General features: G+C 45.2%; 1 protein-coding gene across 1 annotated transcript in view; it reads right to left on the bottom strand.

Moving 5' to 3' along the window:
* Window positions 1–26,305, bottom strand: part of PPAT (phosphoribosyl pyrophosphate amidotransferase) — a 52,386-nt gene extending 26,081 nt beyond the window's left edge. The window contains exon 1 of the mRNA XM_062198796.1: window positions 26,064–26,305. Coding sequence (XP_062054780.1) covers window positions 26,064–26,191 — 128 coding nt within the window. The 5' untranslated portion in view covers window positions 26,192–26,305. The remainder of the gene's footprint in view (window positions 1–26,063) is intronic.
* Window positions 26,306–26,525: the final 220 nt, after the last annotated feature.

Below are 26,525 nucleotides of genomic sequence, written 5' to 3'. Positions count from 1 at the left end.
CTCTCTCTCTGCCTCTCCTTCTCTTTCTGTGTAACTCTGACTTTCAAATAAGATGAATCTTTAAAAAGAAAGTATAGCTTAACTGTTCTTTTCCTACAGCTCCATACTTGATAGAAATTATTCCTTTGTCTTAATGTTTCTATTTTCCCAAGTTTGTAAATGAAAGTACTAAAATATTGAGAACTGCTAAACAATTTTTAATTGCTTGTTTGGAAGAACAATTCCATTTTAACAATGAAGAAAAACAAAAACAGACTTAATAGATTAAAATGATTTAAGATTTGAGGACTTGGGCACGAAATGAGGTTCCTGACCGGCTGTGTTGTAGCTCAACAGTATTTACCAAGAATTTGCTCATTGCAGATGATGAGGAATCACTAGGAACACTGGGATAAAAAAATAAAATCAACTGCAGTAATGAGATTTTCCCCACAGCCAAAGTCTTCTGGCACTCGCATGGGATGCTTGTGTCAGACAGTGGCTTAACCTGCGGTGCCACAATGGCCAAAGTCTTACAGATGCTACTGCTAATAGCAAAACTGTTCAACTTGAATCCCTGTAACACCCACTATCTGCGTATCATGGGCCTGGTGCTGAGCTACACCCATCAGTGATGGGAAACCTCAAAGAGGAGAAGAGACATGAATAAATGTAACACTCAGGAGAAAATGGTAACTAATAGAATAACAGCACCAAAGGCAAGGGAGGCTAAGAAAGAGCTCATAGCTGGTGAACTTGGGTCAGCTGGACTTCCTGTCTACAGCTCAATAGCAAATCATTTGAGTAAAGAAAAAAAATCCACTCCACCCAAGAACACACTTTGCATTTCTTTCGTCGTTGTTGTTGATTTATTTAATTATTTGAAAGTCAGTAGTAGAGAGAGGTAGAGATTTCTTCCATCCGCTGGTTCTTACTCCAGATGGCCACAACAGCAAGCACCGAGCCAGGCTCAAGGCAGGAACTTCTTCCAGGTCTCCTACACAGGTGGGTGACAAGGGCCTGAGGCTGCACAGTGGGGCTGGGGCCCCCTCAGACTTAGAGTGTCCTTTACAAGCAGGCTGTCAGCTATGGCTGGAAAGCTTGTTTCCAGACCTGCCAGCATCTCCCCCACAAACAGCTCCTTGTTGCCACAAATGTGACCTTGGGGTTTTAAATCACACCTTCAAATTAGTTACGATCTTCCACCCAGAGCTAGCAGAGGAGCTGAGCTTAGCTGAGCCCTAAGAAGAATCTGTCTCCAAGAGACCCCTGCTAGCTCCATGAGCCCCAAGCCAATCAACACAGTATGTAAAGCCCCCGTCCAATGGGCACCCCCATAGAATGACTCAATGGAAAAACCAGTAATGACTTAAAAACCCGGGCACTTCCTGAAAGTCAGTGTCCACTGGGGCACTCGCCTGGTCTCCTTCAGCTATAAGGCATCAGGAAATTTCTTTTTATTTTAGTTGAAAGTCACAGCTACACACACACACACACACACAGAGCGAGGTCTTCCATCCACTGGTTCACTCCCCAATTGGCTGCAATGGCCAGAGCTGCTCCGATCCAAAGCCAGGAGCAAGGAACCTCTGTCGGGTTTCCCATGTGGATGCAGGGGCCCAAGCACTTGGGCCATCTTTTACTGCTTTCCCAGGCCATAGCAGGGAGCTGGCTTGGAAATGGAGCAGCCGGGTCTCGAACTGGCGCCCATATGGAATGCCAGCACCATAGGCGGCAGCTTTACTCTATGCCACAGCGCTGGCCCCAATCATGAAATTTCTGACACATTTCCTACTACTAAAAGATACCACTTGGTGAAAATGGCCTTTAGTCTTTCTCCAGTTTTCACAAGGATTCACTCAGTGTCATGTGTGACTCTTCCAAGCCCTCTGCTCATGAGCAGTCTTGGAGAAGTCACTCCAAGATCAAGGGAGCACTGGATTAGTGGGTTTTAAGGGTTCCCAGGAGATTTCAGTGTGCAGCCAGTGGAAACTACTTGATAAAAGTGCAGAAGCTAAACTGTCTCCTTGCCGTCCAACCTCAAACCAAATTTAATCTGGGAATGTGTTCTTAGGTAAACACAATTATTCCAAATTTATAATTCAATTTACTCTATATAAGGATACACATCCCACATACTAAACCAAAGAGAATGGAAGAGTAAGAAACAAAAAATAGTTAAGTATGATTTGTTTTCCATCTCCTATGAAGCAAATTACTTTCTTGGATAATTTGCATCCAATTATTTATCTTTTCTGACTACATAATCCATATCTATATCTTTCCTCCCCATCAATGCAGGTGCATGTATGTAAATAGTGGAACCCCTAATAACTGTAATGAATGAAAGAGGAAGACACTGGACTGTGCCAGAAGTCAAGGCTCCCACAGGCACCTAGTCTGATAAAAGCATACAAACAACTAGAGGGAACAGTGAGAAATTAAGAATATTTCAAACAACTGCTGCCAAGCTTCAGAAACCTGGAACTGACAGACTGGAAGCAGTGCAAAGTACAAAAAACTAATGAGCAGCTCAAGACCTTGGCATGACTAAGACCATGACATTTTTCAGAGTTGGATGGTACTCTGAGACATAATAAAACAGAAAAGTCACAACTGAAATCCCATGACAGAGAACAAGCCACAGCCAGGTGCCAGTGTACAAAAGGAAGAGGATCAGAAAGGTAGGACCTGAAGAAAAGTAACCTTAACATCACGTGACACTGTCTGAGAATATTCAGCACCATAACACAATTCTAACAGAGCTAAGGATAAATATGTTTCATTAAGTGGACTGAACTATTTCCTTTACTTGTCATGAAACAAATGGAATGTGTATTTATTCGATGTCCCTCAGAACATAAAACATTACAAAGTTATATAATAGGTGAAAATAAAACTGAAATTCCAGAATAAAGTTTAAAATAACATAGACTCAATTTTAATAAAGCCAACATGCAACCTCAGCTGGCAAAAGAAAAAGCAGACTTTTATACCAATCGTGGTAAAACCAAGTAAATACAAAAATGGCCAATGAAGAACTTACAAAAACACAAAACACCCAAGAATGTCTTAGAAGTGGTAAGTTATTCTGGGACATATATAAAGTTCTTCAAAATAAATTTAACACAGAAACACAACTAACACATGTTCTTCCTTATATATGGGAGCTATAAAAAAATCAAAACAAAAACAAAAAGGCTTGTGTGTATTAGTATTGCTGCAAATAGAGTTTTGTAAAACTTTGTTTTATTGCTTTGTCAAACTAATGGTGAAGAATGTTATACTACTACAGTTTTGATGATCTGTGATTACCTTGATTTACTGTGTATGGGTAAAATGGTCATTTTTCCATTCAGTTATTGTTTGTAACCACTGCCTATATTACCACTATACTAGGGAAACAAAGGTTTTTTTTGCCCTTATTTGTTAAGCTTATTTAGTGAAGTATTAAGCCTTTTTACTGTAATGTAAATTTAAAGTATGCTACCTCATAAATGAAAAAGAGAGATTGAGAAAACAGAAACAGGCCGGCGCAGTGGCTTAACAGGCTAATCCTCCATCTTGCGGGGCCTGCACACCAGGTTCTAGTCCCGGTTGGGGTGCCGGATTCTATCCCAGTTGCCCCTCTTCCAGGCCAGCTCTCTGCTGTGGCCCGGGAAGGCAGTGGAGGATGGCCCAAGTGCTTGGGCCCTGCACCTGCATGGTGGACCAGGAGAAGCACCTGGCTCCTGGCTTCGGATCAGCGCGATGCACCGGCCGCAGCAGCCACTGGAGGGTGAACCAACGGCAAAAAGGAAGACCTTTCTTTCTGTCTCTCTCTCTCACTATCCACTCTGCCTGTCAAAAGAAAAAAAAAAAAGAGAAAACAGAAACAGAAGTAGAGAGGGGTGGGAGCAACCAAGTGTCTCTGTGGGCCTAACTCTGTAAAACAGAGAGACTGGACCAGGTGCTCTTGAAGATCTCGACTAACAATAAAGTTCCCAGATATTATTACCTCCATGCTGCAGTCCTAATTCTAAGAATGTGCAGAGAAGAGAGTGGAATGGCAGAGTTAAGATTGGGAGATGGCCATGAGAAGTCTCAAACTGTTTCCTGGTAGACAAAAGAGAGACCAGTACGGCCAGAACAGAACATCCACGCCCACTACAATTAGCACGCAAGGTGACTTGAGATAATCAGTGCTGGAAGCCCAGCCAAAGACGCCATTGTTGGGTACAGGTCCAAATACCTAGCCAGACACACACACCCGCTCTCTACCGCTACAGTCAGGAAAGATGCTAACGGGCGGGGAACCTACAGCACAGGAAAGCAAACACTCACGTTTAGTCCAACAGCGTTACTCCAAATACATGACAGTTTCAGACACAACTCCGGAATAAAAGCGAATAAAACCAAACCACTCTACATCCCCTTGTGTTCACAGTCACTGCTGGAGATGAAGCAGAAGCCGACTTGGTCGTCAGTGAGTCAGAGACCAGGAGACAAATTCCTCTCACAGGTAAAATATCATTCTTTGTATTTGTGTGGACACATTAAAGTCCTAATATAGCAGGTTGCTATGACTGAACCATGTAAAGGCAAAATTCATAGGTTGAATCCATAACCTTCCTCACAAGCCTGCAAAGCGGTAACATCTGGAGCTGGGGCCTTGGAATATTTTATATATATATATATATATATATATATATATATATATAATCAGATGAGGCCACTGAGTGAAGGTCTCATGACAGGTTTTATAGTTTATAATGCAAAAATAAGATAGAATACCTAGGATGTTATATCATTATGTCAAACACCATTACATGATTCATACTTAGAAATATATAAATGGGGGCCGGCGCTGCGGCTCAATAGGCTAATCCTCCGCCTGCGGCACCGGCACACCGAGTTCTAATCCTGATCGGGGCGCCGGATTCTGTCCCGGTTGCCCCTCTTCCTGTCTAGCTCTTTGCTGTGGCCAGGGAGTGCAGTGGAGGATGGCCCAAGTGCTTGGGCCCTGCACCCCATGGGAGATCAGGAGAAGCACCTGGATCCTGCCTTCGGATCAGCGTGGTGCACCAGCCGCACCGCGCCGGTTGCAGCGGCCATTGGAAGGTGAACCAATGGCAAAAGGAAGACCTTTCTCTCTGTCTCTTTCTCTCAATGTCCGCTCTGCCTGTCAAAAAAAAAAAAAAAAAAAAAAAAAAAGAAATATATAAATGGGGACCAGCACTATGGCAGAGTGGATTAAGCCTCCGCCTGTAGCACCAGCATCCCATATGGGCACCGGGTTCTAGTCCTGGCTGCTCCACTTCCAATCCAGGGAAGTGGCCTGGGAAAGCAATAGAAGATGGCCCAAGTGCCTCTGCCCCTGTACCACGTGGGAGACCAGAAAGAGTCTCCTGGCTCCTAGCTTCAGATTGGCCCAGCTCCAGCCGTTTGGGGAGTGAACCAATGAATGCATGGAAAACCTTTCTCTCTGCCTCTCCCTCTCTCTGTAACTCTACCTCTCAAATAAAAAAAATAATTAAAAAAAAAAAAGAAAATACATAAATCGAAGGGGGAAATTAATGAAAACAATGCTTCCTGTTGCTGTTGTCCTCCAAGTGTAGCAGCATCAGCAGCATCTACTAATTTCAACAGGAAAATTCATGGGGGATGGCACTGTGGCTCACTTGTTAATCCTCTGCCTGCAGTGCTGGCATCCCATATGGGCGCCGGGTTCTAGTCCCAGTTGCTCCTCTTCCAGTCCAGCTCTCTGCTGTGGCCTGGGAAAGCAGTAGAAGATGGCCCAAGTGCTTGGGCCCCTGCACCCACATGGGAGGCCAGGAGGCGGCACCTTGCTCCTGGCTCCAGATTGGTGCAGCTCCAGCCATAGCGGCCATTTTGGGGGTGAACCAACAGAAGAAAGACCTTTGTCTCTCTCTCTAACTCTATCTGTCAAATAAATGAATGAATGAATAAAATTCCTGGGCATCCGGGGCCTGGCTTCAGGCTTTAGCAAGCCCTCCAGGTGATTCTAACGCATGCAGGGTCCCAAGGAGATGGAGGCCAGCAGAGGGCCCACTTCCTACCTGACAGGTTCCTTCTTCTACATGAACCAAACTGGAGGGTGGGGGTGAGGGAGCTTCTGCTGCCTCCCACGTTGCACATTAGCAGGGAGCTGGAGTCTAGGGTGGAGCTAAGACTAGACTCAGGTTTGGCATAGCAGGTAAAGTGTTCCAAAATAGAATGCAGGCATCCCAACCAGATCTTAACACTAAGCCAAACGTCAGTCCGAATTCTTCATACTTTTGGCAAACTTTTTTCTCTGATTTTTGTGACAGGACAGATTCTATGCCGAGGGCAATGGTTTTGCCTGGCTTAGGATCGGCCCAGCTCTGACCATCGCAGCCATTTGGGAGTGAACCAGAAGATGGAACTTTCTCTCTCTCTCTGCCTCTCTGTAACACTTTCAAATAAATAAATACTTAAAAAAAAAAAAAACTCCACATAGAAAGTTACAAGTTTTAGCATCCTAATGATTTTACTTGCTAGTCCTCTGAAAAACTTCTCTAAATATCTCAAGATAATTTTTTATATGTGAAAGGTACAGGGGCCCAAGGACTTGGGCCATCTTCCCACTGCTTTCCCAAGGCCAGAACAGAGAGCTGGATCGTAAGTGGAACAGCCAGGTCTCGAACCGGTGCCCATATGGGATGCCGGCACTGCAGGTGGCAGTTTACCCAATACACCACAGCACCAGCCGCCTTCATTTTTTTAAACTATTATTTGAAAGGCAGAGTTACAAAGAGAGAGGGAGAGACAGAGATCTTCAACTGCTGGTTCACTCCCCAAATGGCCACAACAGCCAGGGCTGTGGCCAGTCTGAAGGCAGGAGCCTGGAGCTTCTTCCTGGTCTCCCCGATAGGTGTAGGGGCCCAAGCACTTGGACCATCTTCCACTGCTTTTCCAGGCACATCAGCAGGAGCTGGATCTGAAGTGGAAGAGCTGTGTTTCCAAGGAGTGCCCACATGAGATGCTGGCGTCACGGGCAGCCACAGCACCTGCCCGGACCTCTGTATTTTACTGATGAAATTTTCTAACTGGAGTTGCTCTTGCTCCATGTTGTTAGCTTTGACACCTGGTCATGAAACGGATGCCTGCCCGCTAAGGATTTTCTTTCTTATCTTAAATGACTGCTACAAACTTTTCTTTCTTATTTCAAATAAAAATCTAGTCAGGGTCGTAGACTGCCTGTGTCCAGAAGCAACTGGCTCCTGACTTCGTACTCAGGAGATTTTAGTCTGGCAGGCTGCAGTCGGTCCAGGCACCTATCCTTTGAGATGATACTCAGCACGGCAGGCGCTGGAAACCAGATGCGGGCGCCTTGCTCACAGAGTAGGACCAGCACAGGGCTGAAGAGAGTGAGAGTCAGGCTTCCATCTGACTCCATCCAGAAACAAAACTCAGCTAACTCTAATGGATGATTGCTTAAAAATGCATGGCTAATGCGATACAAAAGAAGTTAATCACTGAACTCTGAGGCCACCCCTAAGAAAAGGCTCATGAGAATTGGACTAACTACTTCTTTGTGTCGAAATTAAGTTTATTGGGGCATGTATTGTGGAGGAACTGGTTAAGCCACCTCTTCCTCTCAGAGTGCCTATGAATGGGTCCCACCTCTGCTTTCCACACAGCTTCCTGCTAATGCAAAATCTGGCACAGTGGTGCTGGCTCAAGTACCTGGGGCCCCGCTACCCACATGGGAGACCCAGATGCAGTTCCTTGCTCCTGGCCTTGGCCTGGCCCAGCCCTGTGTGGACACTTGAGGAGTGAACCACCAGATGCAAGACCTGTCTCTCTCAATCTCTCTGCCTTCCAAATAAATTTTAAAAATACAGTAAGCTTATTTTAGTTATGCCTCTGGTCTGAAGCAGAGGTCAGAGAGGATAAAAGGAGTTGGGAAGTTACCAGAGGAGAAAGGACTTTTCCAAAAGAGAAATCTGTGTTTCAAAGTCATTTACCTGTCTCTGAAATGTAGGAGAGAGAAGAAAATTAACTTAATTCATCGCCAATATCAGCTGCCATTCATGCGCTGGAATACCTCTATGTCTTGGTATTTTTCTAAGCCACTCCTTTCTAGTAGAGGGGAGTCCAGGGGTTGATGGGATCATCTATTTTGATTCAGAGGGGGTGGAGTCGGGCATACTCAACTAGGCCAGTTTTTTGTCTGTTTCATTTTAATTGTTCAGTTATTTGACAGGAAGACAGACAGAGAATGTGCACTCACCCCCATCCTTTGGTTCACTCCCCAGTTGCCCATGGAATATGGGAACTCAATCCCACAGGCAGCAGAGATCCAATTACTTCAGGCATCCCATGGCTTCTCAGGGTCTGCATTACTCAGGAGCTGGAGCTAGGTACTGAACCCCATTACTCTAATATGGGCTGCAGGTATCTTAACTGGAACACTACACGTTCACCCTGTAAGTTCTGTAGTATTAAATATATCCTATAAGTATGAATGGATTTCAAAGGTTTTTCTGCACCAAATTAAACTTAACTTTAAGTTGTATTTTCCATGATTCTTTTAATGCCCTTGTATTAAGAGGAAGTCACTGATCTTCAATCAAAAAACCACAAATGAAAGACCACACTGTTTTCCTAAAAACAATCCTGAGTACCTATTTTCCTTTGGTTACATAAAATCTATTTCCAAAAAGTTTCACTAGCCCTATAATTAACAAAAAAAGAGGCATGTCATTTCATTTACTATTTTTTTTTATTTAAAGATTTATTTACTTTATTTGAAAGTTAGAGTTATACAGAGAGGCAGAGAGAGAGGGAGAGGTCTTCCATCCGCTGGCTCACTCCTCAGATGACCGCAACAGCTGGAGCTGCACCAATACAAAGCCAGGAGCCAGAAGCTTCCTCCAGTCTCCAATGCGGGTGCAGGGGCCCAAGGATTTGGGTCATCTTTCCCAGGCTACACTAGAGAGCTCAATGAGTAATGCAACCATCTTTTTCCCATCAGCTCCTGGATTGGCAGGTTTGCTAAATTCCAAATCAAAATAGAGCTTGCACACAGCATTTTCAGGAATAACTTCATAGCAGTGCAAGAGATTTTTTCGGGATTTATAGTAAAACCAAAGCTGAGCATAGGTTGTTACAAGATAAATACGTTGTCCATCTCCCATTTTGTATTCCAAAGCAAATACATGAACATCCTATTTACAGCTTTTAACAAAATTAAAAGCTTCAGTCTGACAATGAAATAGCTTCCAAATGGAGGGTGGTTGCTCTGGCCTGGACAGTCTTGGTCTCTATACTGAGCACGGTGGCTTCCTCTTAGAATGAAATGCTCGCTCTTCAATCTGCTTCAGTTTTTCTTCCCCGCCTTCTATTCATTGGTTCAGAAGGCAAGAACAATTCCTATGCCATGTAATCTTTCTATTGATTACTTTGGCAATGCCTTTCTGTTTAGCAAGTTGATAAACATCACCTTGAATTTTAGCAGAAAATTTTGCGGCAACAGAAGTTCACTGGCATCACTCAAGTCATGGGAGTATACCCTGTGAAGACTAAACCCCTCCAGGATCAGGTCCTAAAGCAGCTTGTACTTCTCTCCTGTTTTCACCGAATGAGTGACAGTGCCCACTCGCTGCTCCTGGGCTGGTCCAGAAGCCCTCCTGCACAAGTTCTCTCCCACTGGAACGCCCCGCGGCCTTTCTCTTCCCCTACAAGGTCCAGCTCACGTTCTGCCACACCAGCGTGGGTTCCGGAGCTTGGAGTGGAAGGCACCCCCGGCCTTGTCGGCTTTCTCTGTCCGTTTCTGGGCCAGGCTCGGCCTGCGAGTCTCCTGCAATTTCTCTCCAACGCTCCCAAACACGGGTGGAAGCCCGGGGGTCCGCCTTCATTTACTATTTCAATTCAATTATTACTTCAACATTGGAAATCTTTTCTTTAAACATGGAATATTTGAACATTTCTTTCTTGTACGGCAATTTGGATCTCAGCATTGAAATTATTACAAAAATTAATGTCCTTTAGTCATATGAAACACACTGTTATTGAGAACTTTTTTTTTTTTTTTTTTGACAGGCAGAGTGGACAGTGAGAGAGAGAGACAGAGAGAAAGGTCTTCCTTTTGCCGTTGGTTCACCCGCCAATGGCCGCCGCGGTAGGCGCGCTGTGGCCGGCGCACCGCGCCGATCCGATGGCAGGAGCCAGGTGCTTCTCCTGGTCTCCCATGGGGTGCAGGGCCCAAGCACTTGGGCCATCCTCCACTGCACTCCCTGGCCACAGCAGAGAGCTGGCCTGGAAGAGGGGCAACCGGGACAGGATCGGTGCCCCGACCGGGACTAGAACCCGGTGTGCCGGCGCAAGGCGGAAGATTAGCCTAGTGAGCCGCGGCGCCGGCCGAGAACATTTTTTAAAAAAAGATTTTATTTATTTGAGAGGTAGAGTTAGACAGTGACAGGGAGAGACTTTAGAGAGAAAAGTCTTCTTCCGTTGGTTCACTCCCCAGCTGGCTGCAACGGCCGGAGCTGCACTGATCCGAAGCCAGGAGCCAGGTGCTTCTTCCTGGTCTCCCATGAGGGTGCAGGGCCCAAGCACCTGGGCCATCCTCCACTGCACTCCTAGGCCACAGCACAGCTGGACTGGAAGAGGAACAACTGGGACAGAATCCGGCACCCATATGGAATGCTGGCGCCGCAGGCGGAGGAATAACCTGGTGCGCCATGACGCTGGCCCCTACTGAGAACCTTTTAATCCAATAGAAATCCCAGACAGAAGAACTGATTGCTGAAAATTCAGGAAACCCAATAATTACAAATGTAAAAATGGAAAGTTCAGATATACATAAGCTGCTAAATTTAAATATGGAAATATGGGCAACCTGTTGATCATAAAGGCATGTTTTCTAATTCTTACTGCGGACAATACTTAAACTTTTAAGAAGTTGGGACATTATAAAGGATATATTTGGTCTCCTGTTCCTGAAGTGTCAAAAACTGGAATTTCCAGTGTTAGCAGTGTCTGTGTTACACTAATGAGGTGACTCCTAGTAGGATCTCAGGTCCCTTAGGAATGAGGATGAAGGTCATGGGAGCTAGTTAGGACAAAGACCCACCCATGACTAGAGGGTAGAGGGAATGGGGCTGGAGACTGGGATCCATCTTGTGGTCAATGACTTAAGCAGTTATGCCAGTGAAGGCTCTGGCCTAGAGGAGCTTCCTGGATGGTGACATGTCCAGTGCATGGCCACGCAGGCTCCTTTAGTTCCTTTATAACCTCTCACAGGGGTCACTGTATCAAGCTCTACATCCGACCTACCTTCATTTTATCTCCTGCTTCTATTCTCAACCCCCCAGCAACTCTTCTTTTTTGAGATATTATTTAAATACCATCAAATTCATTCCATCATAGGACATACCTCTGTGTTAAATTCATAGGGTCAGGCAACATTCACCACCATCTGGTTTTAGAACATTTTGATCGCCCTAAAAATAAGCCTTGTATCCCTCAGTAGTCTGCTCGACCGCTCCTCTGCAGGCTGCAGCGATCACTAACCTACTTTCTGTCTACGAGGATTTGCCTATTCTGGGCATTTCACGTAAATGGCTATGAAATAGCATGTAGCCCTTTGTGTCTGGCTTCTATTACGAATTCAGTACAACGTTGTCAAGGTCCATCCTTGCTGTAGTATCTGGCAGTTTTTCATCCCTTTTTCTTTTCTTTCTTTTTTTAATTTATTTTCCTTGAAGGTCAGAGTTACACAGAGAGAGGAGAGGCAGAGAGAGAGAGGTCTTTCATTCAATGGTTCACTCCTCAGTTGGCCACAATGGCTGGAGCTGCGCCGATCCAAAACCAGGAGCCAGGAGCTTCTTCTGGGTCTCTCACGTGGGTGCAGGGGCCCAAGGACTTCAGCCATCTTCTACTGCTATCCCAGGCCATAGCAGAGAGCTGGATCAGAAGAGGAACAGCCGGGACTTGAATTGGCGCCCATATGGGATGGCAGCACTGCAGGCCAGGGTGTTAACCCACTGCGCCACAGCACCAGCCCCGTCTTTTCTTTTTTCCCCCACAGATTTATTTGAAAGACTTAGAGAGAGGGAGATCTTCTATCCACTGGTTCATTCTCCAAATGGCCACAATGGTCAGGGCTGAGCCAGGCCAAAGCCAGTAGCCAGGAACTCCATCCCACGTGGGTGCAGGCTGTCTTCTAGGGCTTTTCCAGGTGCATTAGCAAGGAGCTGGATCAGAAATAGAACAGTCGGGACTCAAACTGGCACTATATGGGATGCTGGCATCGTAGTGGTGGCTTAGCCCACTGTGCCACAATGCTGGACCCAGTACTGCATCCTCTTCATGGCTGAGCAACACCTCATTTAATGTACATACTGTATTTTGTTGTTCAACAGTTAATGGACATCTAGGTGCTTCTGCTTTGGGGCACTGATGAGTACTGCTGCAATGATCATTCTGGTACAAGTCTGCTGGCTTCCTTTCCCACTGCGGTGAAATATACACAATGGAAATTTACCTCTGTACCCATTTTTAAGTGGACAGTTCAGCGGCATAAGTACATTCACACTGCATGCAACCATCACTAGTGTCCTCTCCAGAACTTTATCGCCAGCCCCGACTGAAACTTCTGTAGCCATCCATCAGGAACTCTCCACTCCTACGTCGTCCAGACTCTGCTGACCACGCTTCTACTTTCTCCTCCTATGACTGCTCTGTGTTTCCCTTGTGAGTGGAATCACATAATATTTGTTCCTTTACGTCTGGTTTATTTCACTTACGTTACTGACTTTGAGGTTCATCCATGTTGCCGCAGATATCAGAACTCCCTTTCTTTTTTAGGCTGAGTAACACTGGATATACCACCTTGTGTTTATCCTCTCATCCATCAGTGATCATCTAGGTATTTCCATCTCCAGCTACTGGGAACAAAGCTACTAGGCACAGGGACATACAGATATCTGTTTAAGTCCCTGCTTTCAATTATTTGGGGTATATGTCCAGAATTGGGATAGCTGGATCAGACCGTAATTTATGTTTATTTGAAAAGCAGAGAGAGTGCCAAAAAGAGACAGAGTGGGGTGGGAGGGAGGGTGAGGGGGGGAGGTATCAGTATGCTCCTAAATCTGTATATATGAAATTTGTTCGCCTTATACAAATAAAAAAATTAAAGAGAGAGAGAGAGAGGGTTATCTCCTATCCACTGATTCACTCCCCAAATGCCTACAATGACGACGGCCGGGCCAGTTTGGAGCCAGAAGCTCAACCCAGCTCTCCCTTGTGGGTGGCAGGGACCTAACTATTTGAGCCATCTCCTGCTGCCTCTCGGGGTGTGCATCAGCAGGAAGCAGGAGTCAGCAGCAGAGCGGGAACCTGAACCCATGAACCCTTGAAATGGGATGCAGATGTCCCAAGCAGCATCTTCAGCAATGTGCCAAACACTTGCCCCATCCTCATGCTTAATTTTCTAGGGGAAAAACCATCCAGTTTTTCTAGTCAGTTCATGTTTTATGTGAGTAAGTTTTCAAGTCTTTGGGTACACACCTAGCAGTGAGAGTACTTGGTCATAGGATATCTGTGGTTAGCTTTTTAAGCAACTACCTGTCTTCCACAGTGACAGCACCATGCGCCATTTTACATTCCCATCTTTTTAAGAATTGTTCCTGACAGGAGTGACTTAATAGTCCATGATGCCAGAGAAGCCATTCCAAAGCAAACCCTAATGAAGTCCGAGATGAGAGGCGCTCACTGGCAGACAGCACTGCTGAGCACCCACTCCAAACCACTCACTGGATACACACAGGTGCCCCAGAGAGTAGTCTCAATTTCTTCCTCCTGATCTTTTATATATAAGCTGTTTTCAAATTTATATTTTCCCCAGATGGGCAAAGAATTTCTCCTTTTCGTCACAAGTCCAGGTTAAAGAAACTATTAGGCTCTCCACTTAGCTTTCTTGCAGTAACCAAATAGAGTTGGTTTCCATTATTCATGGACTCTGCATCTGTGAATTTGTCCATGTACATCTGTGGACATGCACAGAGCAGCAAAAGCATCTGAGTCACCTGACGTATCCGTTCCCAGCTGACCCCAAACAGGTGGTCCTGTTCTCAGGCTGTAAACAGGGGTCCTTTTCACCCTCTCCATAATGTCATGCTCTTCACATTTTTGTGTTTTAGGGGGGGATTAGTTTTGCTGTTTAAAGTAGCCTCAAGCATGGTGCTGCAGTGCTGTGCCCTGCAGAGGAAATACAATAAGCGAGCTAACCTTCATTCAGCTATGAGTTCTAGTGCCATTGGATGCCAACTCAGTATTAACCAATCAGCAATGTATAGCATATAGGTATCATTACACAGAAATAAACATGAAGAGGTTATGTTTGATCTGCTGGCAAAAATCTTATTACCAGAGGCTTAAAATGCTTCGGTATTTTCATTGATTTTACAAAACTAACCACTGGAATAAGAATCCACTGTCATTCAAGGTCTCAGTATTGCTAGAATCTAAATTTCATCTCAGTCTGACTGTGCAGACCAGTCCTTAACATGCTGTTCCAGTCTTCCCCATTGCTGCGTGTACTTACAGATCCGATTTTGCCTCACTGGTCTATTAACACAGCTGTCAAGTTTTACAAAGACCACAATCAACTTTATGTTGTTCAAAATACTTATATACTTAGTTATATAGAATGCTCTTCTAAAACTTATGACCCAGGGAGCATGCATATGGCCTAGCAATTAAGACACCATTGTCCCACACTGGAGTCCTGGCTCTAGCTCTGGACTTCAACTTCCTGCTAACGCAGACCCTGGGAAGCAGCGGGTAATGGCTCAGGTAATTGGGTCTATGCCACTCAAATGGAAGATCTGGACTGAGTTCCTGGATCCTGGCTTCAGCCCCAGCCTTTGTGGGCATTAAAGCCAGCAGATAGGAGATCTCAATCTCTCTTTCTCTCTCTCAAGTAAATCAATAAATCCTTTTTTTAAAAAAAAGATTTTTGGCCGGCGCCACGGCTCACTAGGCTAATCCTCTGCCTAGCGGTGCCGGCACACCGGGTTCTAGTCCCGGTCGGGGTGCTGGATTCTGTCCCAGTTGCCCCTCTTCCAGGCCAGCTCTCTGCTATGGCCGGGAGTGCAGTACAGGATGGCCCAAGTGCTTGGCCCTGCACCCACATGGGAGACCAGGAGAAGCACCTGGCTCCTGCCTTCGGATCAGTGCGGTGCACCGGCCGCAGCAGCCATTGGAGGGTGAACCAACAGCAAAGGAAGACCTTTCTGTCTGTCTCTCTCTCTCATTTCTCTCACTGTCCACTATGCCTGTAAAAAAAAAAAAAAAATTATTTTTGGGGGTCAGTGCTGTGGCGTAGTGGGTAAAGCCACCACCTGCAGTGGCAGCATCCCATATGGGTGCCAGTTGGAGTCCTGGCTTCTCCACTTCCCATCCAGCTCCCTGCTGGTGTGCCTGGGAATGCAGTGGAAGATGGCCCAGGTCCTTGGGCCCCTGGACCTGAATGAGACCAGGAAGAAGCTCCTGGCTCCTGGCTTTGGACTGGCACAGCTCTGGCAGTCATTTGGGGAGTGAACCAGTGGATGGAAGATCTCTCTCTCTCTCTGCTTCACCTTCTCCTTCTGTGTACCTCTTTCAAATAAATAATCTTAAAATAAAGATTATATTTTTTATTTATTTGAAAGAAAGAGTTACAGAGAGGCAGAGAGAGAGAGAGAGAGAGAGAGAGAGAGAGAGAGAGAGAGGTCTTCCACCAGCAGGGAGCTGGATTGGAAGTGGAGCAGCCGGGACTCAAACCGGCGCCCCTTTGCATGCTGGTGCTGCAGACGGGGGCTTTAACCCATGTAAATGCCTCAGGAAACAGCAAAGTATAGCTGGGTTAAAAGAACACTGTCACAGATTGATAGTCTTCAACTCAGAAATCCAACACAGGCACATGCAGTGGTGCTTCCAAGCTACCAAGTTACAAACAACTGTCCTGTAACATCCTATGCACACACTGGGCACACCAGAGTTTAGGGGCTTAGCACTGTATGATTGTCTTATCTGGCCTAGCCAACCTTCTCTGGATAAATATAAACTATTAACATATAAATGTGAAAACTGCTAAGACCGCTAAATCTCAGCCTTTCATTTTTTTATATGCATTTCAGTAAGGATCATTCTTAGTTACAAGTAGGACCAAATGAGAAAATAAAAGTTCTTTGTCAAGTCCAAAAATGTAACAATGAAAAATGTTATCAAATTGGTTCTAAAAGTGCTACATTACTCTCAACACAGCACACTGCCTCCTTATTATGCTCAGGACAGAATATCTCCAAGATACTGAAGGACGTAGATCCTACAAGGCCTTTTTAAAACTTGATTAAGGGCAGCGAATGTTTTTGGCTTCAAGGTTACGCATAGAGTCCAGTCCCACTCATTTTTCAGCACATGCTTCAAAAGTAGGTAAGAGGTTTGTAAAAACAAATTTAAATTGCAATTCTGTTTGGCTTCTGGCAGAGGAAAATATGAGATGTGTGGCCCCACAGCACCAGAAAGTTATCACTGGGTCAGGTGCAAGGTCTAATTGCAAAATGTTATATTGGCATTTATCGTATAACATACACCATTTAATTATAGAAGTGCTACCCCAGATGCTTCCTTATTGTACCTGAGTAGGTAGAGGATGGGGAGGAAGGCAAATGTCCATTCCTACTTTGGACTAGAAGATATGAGCGCATACTGCGACAATGTACTCAAATATCCAGGGGTGGGTACTGGGCCCAGTGGTTACGACGCCTATGTCCCATATCAGAGTATCTAGGTTTGATCCCTGGCTCCAGCTTCTTATTAACGTGAACCCTGGGAAGCAACAGCTAATGATGGTGCAAGTCAATTGGGTTCCTACCACCTTCAAGAGGGACCTAGATTGTGTTCCCAGCTCCTGGTTTTGGTTCTAGCCAGAGGCCACTGTGGGCATTTCAGGAGTAAATCAGTGGATGTGAGCTTTCTCTCTCTCAAACTGAACAAATGAAGTACTAGAAAAAAAAATTCTACAAAATAAAAGAAAAAAATGCTAGAAACCCAGTGAGGACTATCTACTGACGAAAACCAGCTCAATTTATCCTATTAGCTACCTTATAATTTTTAGACTATATTACTGGAACATATATGGCTGAAAAAATTTTTAACCTTCATATTGAAAGTATTGCAATTCTTAGTGCAATGTGCCAATATAGGTGTTTTAAGTGAATGATATTCAAATATAAGATTTACCGATACTTTTAAGTAACTATCAATCATGTAGTCATACTTCTCTAGAAGATGCCAAACATCATTTACAGATCATCACAGTGACCGACACAGAGGCTAGAAAACACCGGTGTGACAATGAGGTCACAGCCTTGATGTACATATTGTCTGATGAAATAAGTTAAGCAAATGCTTAGGAGTCCACAAGAAACAAACAAAAAAATTTGAGAAAATTTCCAGAAGACTAATACAGTTTGGAATAGACTGAAACTGGAAACAATGCACCAAGCATAGAAGTTTAAAATATGAATACAGAGTTTTACAAAAAAAAAAATGACAATCCTCCAAGAAAAATGAGATCTTATAAAGAAGTTGACTGCATTTTAAGAAGACCAATTCTGAGGGCTGCCAAAGAAAAACAAGGTAACTGTGGAATTGACTGCAACAACAAAAATCCCTCCTTGCACTCCCAATTCTATTGCATGCTCAAATGACTATAGAAATTATTTGAAAAATGCATACCTAATTGAGTCAAGAGTTTTAATTTCTTTCTAGACTTCATACCAAGACATTCCTACTTCTTAACTCATTTTCGTTATCTGTCCAACTGCTTCAGTGCTCTTACTTTGCTATATGAGAAGCTTGAAAACTAAAGTATTTCAATAGATACCACACAATTGGGGCCAGCACTGTGGCATAGCAGGTAAAGCTGCCACCTGCAGTGCCAGCATCCCATATGGGCACTGGTTTGAGTCCCAGCTGCTCCACTTCCAATCCAGCTCTCTGCTATGGCCTGGGAAAGTAGTGGAAGATGGCCCAAGTCCTTGGGCCCCTGCACCTACGTGGGAGACTTGGAAGAAGCTCCTGGCTTCAAATTAGCACAGCTCCAGCCGTTGTAGCCAATTGGGAAGAGAAATGGTGGATGGAAGACCTTTCTCTGCCTCTTCTTTTCCCTCTGTGTAACTCTGACTTTCAAATAAATAAATCTTTTTTTTTTTTGACAGTCAGAGTGGACAGTAGAGGGAGACAGAGAGAAAGGTCTTCCTTTTTGCCATTGGTTCACCCTCCAATGGCCGCCAAGGTAGGCGCACTGCGGCCAGCGCACCGCGCTGATCCGATGGCAGGAGCCAGGTGCTTCTCCTGGTCTCCCATGGGGTGCAGGGCCCAAGCACTTGGGCCATCCTCCACTGCACTCCCTGGCCACAGCAGAGAGCTGGCCTGGAAGAGGGGCAACCGGGACAGGATCGGTGCCCCGACCGGGACTAGAACCTGGTGTACCGGCGCCGCAAGGTGGAGGATTAGCCTGTTAAGCCACGGCGCGGGCTCAAATAAATAAATCTTAAAAAAAAAAAAAAAAAAAAAAAAAAAAGATACCACACAATGACTCCTTTTCCTGTGTTTTTGTTTATCTAAGAGTTATGTGATGGTCATACCAAGAGCCAAAGAACTTTGGATAACAAGAGAAAAGCACATCTAGATGGCAAGAACCTAAAAAATGTGAAATGTTTCCACACTGTGAGACACTCACTGTTATTTCCTGATAATAGAGATATGTATTCCTGTCCTTGACAAATTAGACTAAATACACTGTTCATGAACACATGAGGGCAGATGATGCTGAAAAACGATGGTTCATAGCCCCATTAAGAGTGCACGTTAACACTGAAAGCAAATGGAAATGCTCCCAGCGTGATAACTGTGCAGTTAGCACAGGTCTTTAAATTATAATTCATAGTGATTATGATCTTAAGATGGTTATGTAAGACAAACAAAAAAACAAGTTAATGAAAGCTCTGAGTTTTGGTTTCCTCCAAAGGTAGGTAGTAATGGGTAAAACATTTTATTAAGTCTGAAAATAAGCTATATTCAGAAGCCAACCTAATCATGTGAGGTATAACTCCAAACTAACCCAATACAGCTATCAGAAAAGGATTAAAATGCAGTACAGCATACAAAAAATGCAGTGCTCATATCCAGAGGGGTAATGATTCCAGAATCTCCTGCAGATTCAAAGTCAGAGGATGTCCAAGCTCCATCTATAAAGTATTTGCATATATCCTAGGTACTTCCTCCCGTATACTTAAAATCATCTCCAGGTCACTGTGATATCTGACAAAAGGAAAATGCCACGAGGGGCTGGCCTTGTAGCACAGCTGTACCTGGGTCCGGGAAACAACTGCATGTGCTGTATCTTTACACTTACAATGCCAGTATCCCATATCGGAGCGCCAGTTTGAGTCCTGGTTGCTTGGCTTCCCATGCAGCTTTCTACCAATATGCCTGGGAAGACAGCAGACGGGGACACACAAAAGGAATTCCTGGCTTCTGGCTTTGGCCTGGCCTAGATCTGGTTGTTGCAACCATTTAGAGAATGAAATATCTGTCTCTTCCTTTCTCTGACATGCTTTCAAATAAATAAATATATTTTTAAAAAAATGCATTGGATGGGGTCGGCGCTGTGGCGCAGCGGGTTAACGCCCTGGCCTGAAGTGCCAGCATCCCACATGGGCACTGGTTCTAGTCCCGGCTGCTCCTCTTCCAATCCAGCTCTCTGCTATGGCCTGGGAAAGTAGTGGAAGATGGCCCAAGTCCTTGGGCCCCTGCACCTACGTGGGAGACTTGGAAGAAGCTCCTGGCTCCTGGCTTCAGATCGGTGCAGCTCCAGCCATTGCGGCCAACTGGGGAGTGAACCATTGAATGGAAGACCTCTCTCTCTCTCTGCCTCTCCTCTGTCTGTATAACTCTGGCTTTCAAATAAATAAATCTTTAAAAAAATGCATTGGAAATGATAGCTACATGACTAAATCAGTGAGAACATTTTTTAAAATAGCATATCTATAAATAATTGGTATAAAATGCCACTGCCTCCCAGGGTTGTTTCCAGGTTGGGGCTATAATGAACAAATTGCATATCTCTCAATGCACACATGGATTCATCCTACTGAGTACATACCGGGGGTGGGATGCAGAGTCATCAGAAACGCACACATACAGGTACTGTTCTAACCACTTTACATATGAGGTTATTTTGAAAAGTTTGTAGAAAAATAGAATCAAAAGTTAAGTTGATTTGTGTGCAGAAAATTCTGAAACGCAAGCAATTTTTTGCATACTAATCACTTTCCATTAGACCTTTCATACATTAACATGTTTAGTCCCATCACAGCTCTATGAGATAGTTGCTGTCAATACACCCAATTTATAGATGAGGAAACTGAGGCATAGAGCAGTTGCGCTCTTGAATTGACAAGCTATACTCTATAACGTAAGAACCACATCTGCCTGGTGTCATCATGTTCCCAGTGTTCATCACAGTGCTTTGTCCATGGTAGGAACTTAACAAACATGTTCTGAATAAAGTACAGGCATGTACCTCACAACATTTTAATCAAAGACAGACTGCATATAAGGACAGATGGTATGCACAAGAGCAATCCCCTAAATTATAATGGAGCTGAAAAATTCCTATCACCTAGTGACAGTGTAGCTGTGGTTAACATCACAGCACAATGCATCACTCGTGTGTTCAGTGTGATGCTGGCACAAACAACCCTACTGCACTGTAAGATACAGCACATGCGATTATTTCCTGGACCCAAGTACGTAATGCTTGATCTGATAGCAAACAACTACTTTATGGGTTTATGTGTTTGCCTCACATTTTTTCATTAGTAGAGTTTACTCCTACTTATAAGAGAAACTTCACCATAAAAGAGCCAGTCATGCTCTCCTGGCGGCAGCCCCACACATCCCATGTTTACCCTGTCTCCCAATGCATCGAGGGGCCACTTTAGGGACCCAGCTCTCCCATATAAGTTTGTGGGAATGCAGAATTCTCCATTCCTCCTTCCCCTGTCAAACCTTTTATCACAAGTGAGCTGAAACTTGTTTCTCCATTTCTGGATATAAATGCAAGTCCACTGAGTTTTCCCACGGTTGCCTTCTCCTACTGCCTTCCAGTGATAAGCTACTGAATGGGGAATTGCTCAAGGTTAACTGCACAAAAGTATCATTCCTAACCCAGTGTATTGGAGCACTGAACCTTAAAACATGTAAATCCAGGGGCAGGTGTTTGGTGCAGTGTCTTTTTAAGACACTGGAGTCCCTACATCCCATTTCAGAGTACCTAGGTTCAAGTCCTGGCTGTGTCTAATGCTAGCTTCCTGCTAACGAGCACACTGGGAAGCAGCGGGTGATGGCCTAAGTAGGTGAGTCCCTGGCCCCCTTGTGGGAGATCTGGGTTGAGTTCCAGGCTCCTGGCTTCAAGCTTGCCCAGTCCCAGCTGTTGTGGGCATTTGAAAAGTAAACTAGCAGATGGGAAATTCTCTGCCATTCAAATAAACAAACAAAAAAGAAAATGTTTTAATGTTTAAGTCTAGCCCAACAGATGAGAAAATAGACTCAGAAATTAAGAGACTCCCAAGATTAAACTGGTTTTACTGTGAAATCAGAGACTAGATTTCAGGTTGGTAAGAGCTATTCCAAGTGTGGACAAGAACAGCCAGCAGTGGTATTGTGAGACTTCTGGGGAAGGTGAATTCCACTTAACACTAATGCAAAGAAGCAAAGTTCTAAATATAGCTACAAAGTGAAAAACTAAAATCACTTATCATTTTAAATCAAGAACATTAAACTACAAAACAATTAAATATCTTTTAAATCAAAGAACTGGAACAATTAGCAATCAGTTTTAAAATGTGTCACATCTTCAAATTAAAAAAAAAACCACTTGACTTAGAGAGTAAAGATTAAGCCAGCGGATAAATAAAATGCCGTAGAAATGTGATATATTTGTTCACTTTCAATAAAAGATGAAAATAAAAAATAAATTTAAGATATCTCCAGTCTTGTCAGCTCAAAGCAAGTTCTCTGACATCTGCCCCTATGTTTTCCAACATATTAAATGAAGATAACTAGGAACTGATTTCATAGAAGTGTGTCTTTCCCACACCTTCCTACTACTAATGGTACACTCTCCCTTTGCAGAAACAGTGTCTGTTTCTCTTATGAAAACTCCCAAGAGCTTTAAAAATTAGTTTCTTCCAAGCACAGTAACAGAACCCAAAAATTCTACAGAGCGTTTCTGAACCCAGGAGCCCCAACTGCATCAGGTAAATCCTACAAACTTTTGGAGAAAGGCATAAAATGTTTACCAGTTGTAGGGTTCAATTCCTACCCCAGGAAAGCAATAAATCACTGATGGGAAGACCATGCTCATATTGTAACTAATCAAAAGAAAGGCTAACCAGCTGATCCATGGGATAAGTCTACGACATTTTAGTAATTCTTTTTATGGAGTCTTTACATATTCTTATGTCCAGGCAATTCTAATCTCTATAAAATGTGAGTATGGTTTAAAGATGGTTATGGTAAAAAGCTCCCTCTGGTACAAAGCAGAGCTGTGGACTAAAACTGTGAACAGGCAGAACTACTAAGAAGAAATGCTTCTGGATGAGCCCATCTGGACTAGGGATCCAGTGCATGGCTATTTAATAACTGACACTCCATTTGTTTTTGTATGGAATACCTAAACAAGGGTACTTCAACTTGTTTGGGTAAAATAGAATTAAAGGTTTCTTTTGGTGCAGATCATTTTGAAATCCATGTATAACTGTTTTTGTAGTTCCCATTTTTCAAGAACTTTTTAAGAAAGATTTGTTTAGTTGAAAAGCAGAGACGGGGCGGGGGGAGACATCAATCTTCCGATCACTGGTTCACTCCCCAAACAGGCACAAGTGAGGGCTGGGCCAGGCAGAAGCCAAAAGCCAGAAACTTCATCCAGGTCTCCCCTGCAGCTGGCAGGGGCCCAATAAAGTGGACCATCTTCTGCTGCTTTTCACAGCACATTAGCAAAGAACTGGACCAGAAGAGGAGCATGGGCCCAGCACTGTGGTGCACCACCTAAAGCCACCACCTCCAGTGCTGGCATCCCATATGGGTGCCAGTCCGAGTTCCAACTGCTCCACTTCCAATTCAGTCCCCTGCTGATGGCCTGGAAAAGCAGCAGAAGATGGTCCAAGTCCTTGAGCCCCTGCACCCATGTGGGAGACCCAGAAAAAGCTCCTGGCTTTGGATCAGCCCAGTTCTGTGGCCCAGTCCTAGCTGCTGTGGCCATCTGGGGAGTGAACCAGTGAATGAAAGATCTCTCTCTCTCTCTCTCTCTCCCTCCCTGCCTCTGTGTAACTCTGCCTTTCAAATAAGTAAATAAATATTAAAAAAAAAAAAAAAAGTGAAGCATGTGTTGCATGCAGGCAACAGCTTAGCTCACTGCACCACAACACTGGCTGCTTTCCATGAACTTTTTGAAGGCTGCTCATACTATAATTTTCAAGTATTACTATTCTCGAGATGAAATTTGTAGATTACATCATGACCAAGGTGAAAAACAGAACCAAACACAATGCAGAAGTGATAGGGATCTCATCGCCAACATTTTATCTCCTAAGATAGTGTATGAGATAAGTTCCTTCATTAAAAAGGGAAGACAATTCCAAGTAGACATTTTTTGCCAACATTTTAAAACTAACCACTGAATGAATGGAGGCGAGAAAGTGAAACAGAGCCTTGTGCAGCAGCCCCCACTTGTCAGGGCGCAGGGCTGGTACCCAACGCCACGTTATATTAACCCAAGATAGCTTATCTAGACTGCCAGGTTTGACATTCGCTGTCCCATAAAGTCATCAAGATCTTCCTCCAGCCCTCCCCCATCAGTTTAATTATCCCGCCTCCTGTACATGAGCCTTGCAATCAGGATCAGTTCTCCCAAAGGGGTAGGACCTTGTGCTACTGAAACTTCTGACTGGGTACAAGAACGCCTTCTGGGGAAGGATCTCATGCTAATGACTGCAGGCCCACACAAGGACGATGTTAAATCACTCCCCAGTAATACGTTTGTTCTCTACAAGCTACTGAGTTTCTTGCCACAGTGAAGGCCTAACAAAAACTCATTTAGTCAAAGGAGCACCCTCTTGGAATCCATTCAACACTGGTTTACTACCACTGATCACAAGTGTCTTGCCTCTACTTTATCTTGTGTTATCTAATCTTGTAATACTTTCACAGGTACATGTATGTGTAGCCAGGAACCCAGATGAATTCATTAATATATATATATATATATTTTCCTACATTAATTACTGGAATTCCAATTAGCATCAGTATCTAATCTAGAAACCAAATTTGGGGCCAGCGTTTGTAGGGGGTAAAGCCACCAGCATCCCACTTGGGTGGGTGGAAGTTCCAGTCCTGGCTGCTCCACTTCTCATCCAGCTCCCTGCTAATAGCTGGGGAAAAGGATGTGGAAGATGGCCCAAGCGCTGAGGCACCTGCCAGCCATGTGGGAGACCCAGAAGAAGCTCCTGATTTCAACCTGGCTCAGCCCTGACCAGCTGTGGCCACTTGGGGAGCGAACCAGCAGATGGGAGACCTCTCTCTGTTAACTCTGGCTTTTAAATAAAGAAATAAAAAGAAGGAAGGAAAGAAGGGAGGGAGGGAAGGTAGGGAAGAAAGAAAGAAGAGGGAAGGGGAGAAAGAAAAGAAAGGAGAGAGGAGGGGAGGGGAGAGGAAGAAAATCAGCTCCCTTTTCTTCAGGCAGGTATTTAAAGGGTGGAGGAGAGAGAGGGTAATTCTGGCGGAAGCAGTTTTTTCTAAGAAATGTAAAGTCAGTTCAGTTACCTACCACAGACCCCCAGGCAACTCTAAAGATCCCTAGATTCCGTGCAAGACAGAATATTCAAATCAACAAGACAGAATATTCAAAGCAACCTCTCCTAAGGATACGACAAACTGCTGCTGCTCATACTGACACATACTGATTTGAATTTCTCCTTGGATTACATATCTAGTCCCCTCAATAAATGACTTTTAAAACAATGACTCTATTATAGTCAACTCACAGTTATCAAAGCTTAGACTTACTCAACTTAGAAATATTGTTTATGGTCCATTCCAGATTGTGAGTTACTCTCAACTCCTTAGTAAACAGTGAACACAGAAAACGTGAAAATCAAATTGAAGTATTTGGGACTATGAAAACAGCAAACAGACCGTTTCCAATGGAAACGGGGCGAGGCGAGGCTAATCTTTCCGAATGCATTTATCCGCTGCATCCACACTGGCAATAAGTGCCCCGGCCAAGTTCCCGCACTGTTCTAGAAGTCGCTGCCCCTTTCCTTACCCAAGTCCGGTTACTTACTTAGCTCGCAGCTAAGTCAGAAGGAACGTTAGGGTCACGGAAGCAAAGTTGGGTTTTAACTGGAGGGGCTCTCCCAGCTGATTTCCATGTGGATCGTCCTCGACGCGGGAGCACCAGCCCCACTCCTCACTCCCCCTTTTCAGGGAAGCTCGTTTTTGGCATCTCCCTAGCTCGCTCGTGTGTCACCTCTACAGGTTACTCCAAGTCTCCCCGGATCCGGACGCCGGGACCCCCTCCCCCCTCCAGTTCCCACTGTAGTGACTACTCTCAAACCCACCACCGGCTCAAAGGCTGTGTCCTTCAAACAAAAGCTTGTGCTGCTCGTCGGACCCGGTCCGGGCACCTCCCGGCACGAGCCTATCCCGCAGGCAGCCCCACGTTCGGGGGGCACCAGAACCCGCAGGCAGTCGGGGACGAGCCTAGCGGAACCTCAGAAGCTGGCCGGACTCGGGAGGGGTGCGCGGACTCTGAGGGGAGTGAGGGCCCCAAAAAGCAAGAGGCACGGGGGCTGTGTGCATTAACGTCCAGGGGAGCAAGGTGCCTCGGCCACCGGGGAGCGCCACGGGCAGGTGCATGTCCAGGTAACGGAGGTCAGGGCTCCGGGCCCTCGCGCGCTCGCGAGAGGCACCGCCACCCGCTCCCTCCCCGCGCGGCTCACCGGTGCTGCAGCCCCACGAGTCCCAGCGTGATCACATGCGGCACATCCAGCTGCGTGGGCCACTCTCCTGAGGCGATGCACCCGAACACGCCACATTCCTCTCGGATTCCTAACTCTTCCAGCTCCATGTCGCCGCCGAAAGCACGTGGAGGAAGCTGCAGCCGCGGCCCGGGTCGGCGCACCAACCAGCTGCAGCCTCAGAAGACCGCGCCGGAGACAGCGGCTTCCTCCCCAGCACAGAGCGTCTGCTCGCTACTGCGGCGGCGCGTGCTGTCCCCGCCCCCTGTAGGCGGGGCCTCAGCACCACGTCCCGCCCCCCACAGGGCCCGCCAATGAGTGAGGGCAGAGAGCGAGGCTCCGTGGCCGAGGGGCGGAGTCCCGCATACAGTAGGGGTGGAGCTACTCCTCCCCCCGAGACTCCAGGTCAGTGCATTCTCCCGCACGTGGAAATCTCCGTTACTT

The sequence above is a fragment of the Lepus europaeus genome, chromosome 8 (assembly GCF_033115175.1).
Source record: "Lepus europaeus isolate LE1 chromosome 8, mLepTim1.pri, whole genome shotgun sequence".
NCBI lineage: Eukaryota > Metazoa > Chordata > Mammalia > Lagomorpha > Leporidae > Lepus > Lepus europaeus.
Note: the sequence above shows the minus strand (reverse complement) of the source record. Positions and strands in the feature narration are given on the sequence as shown.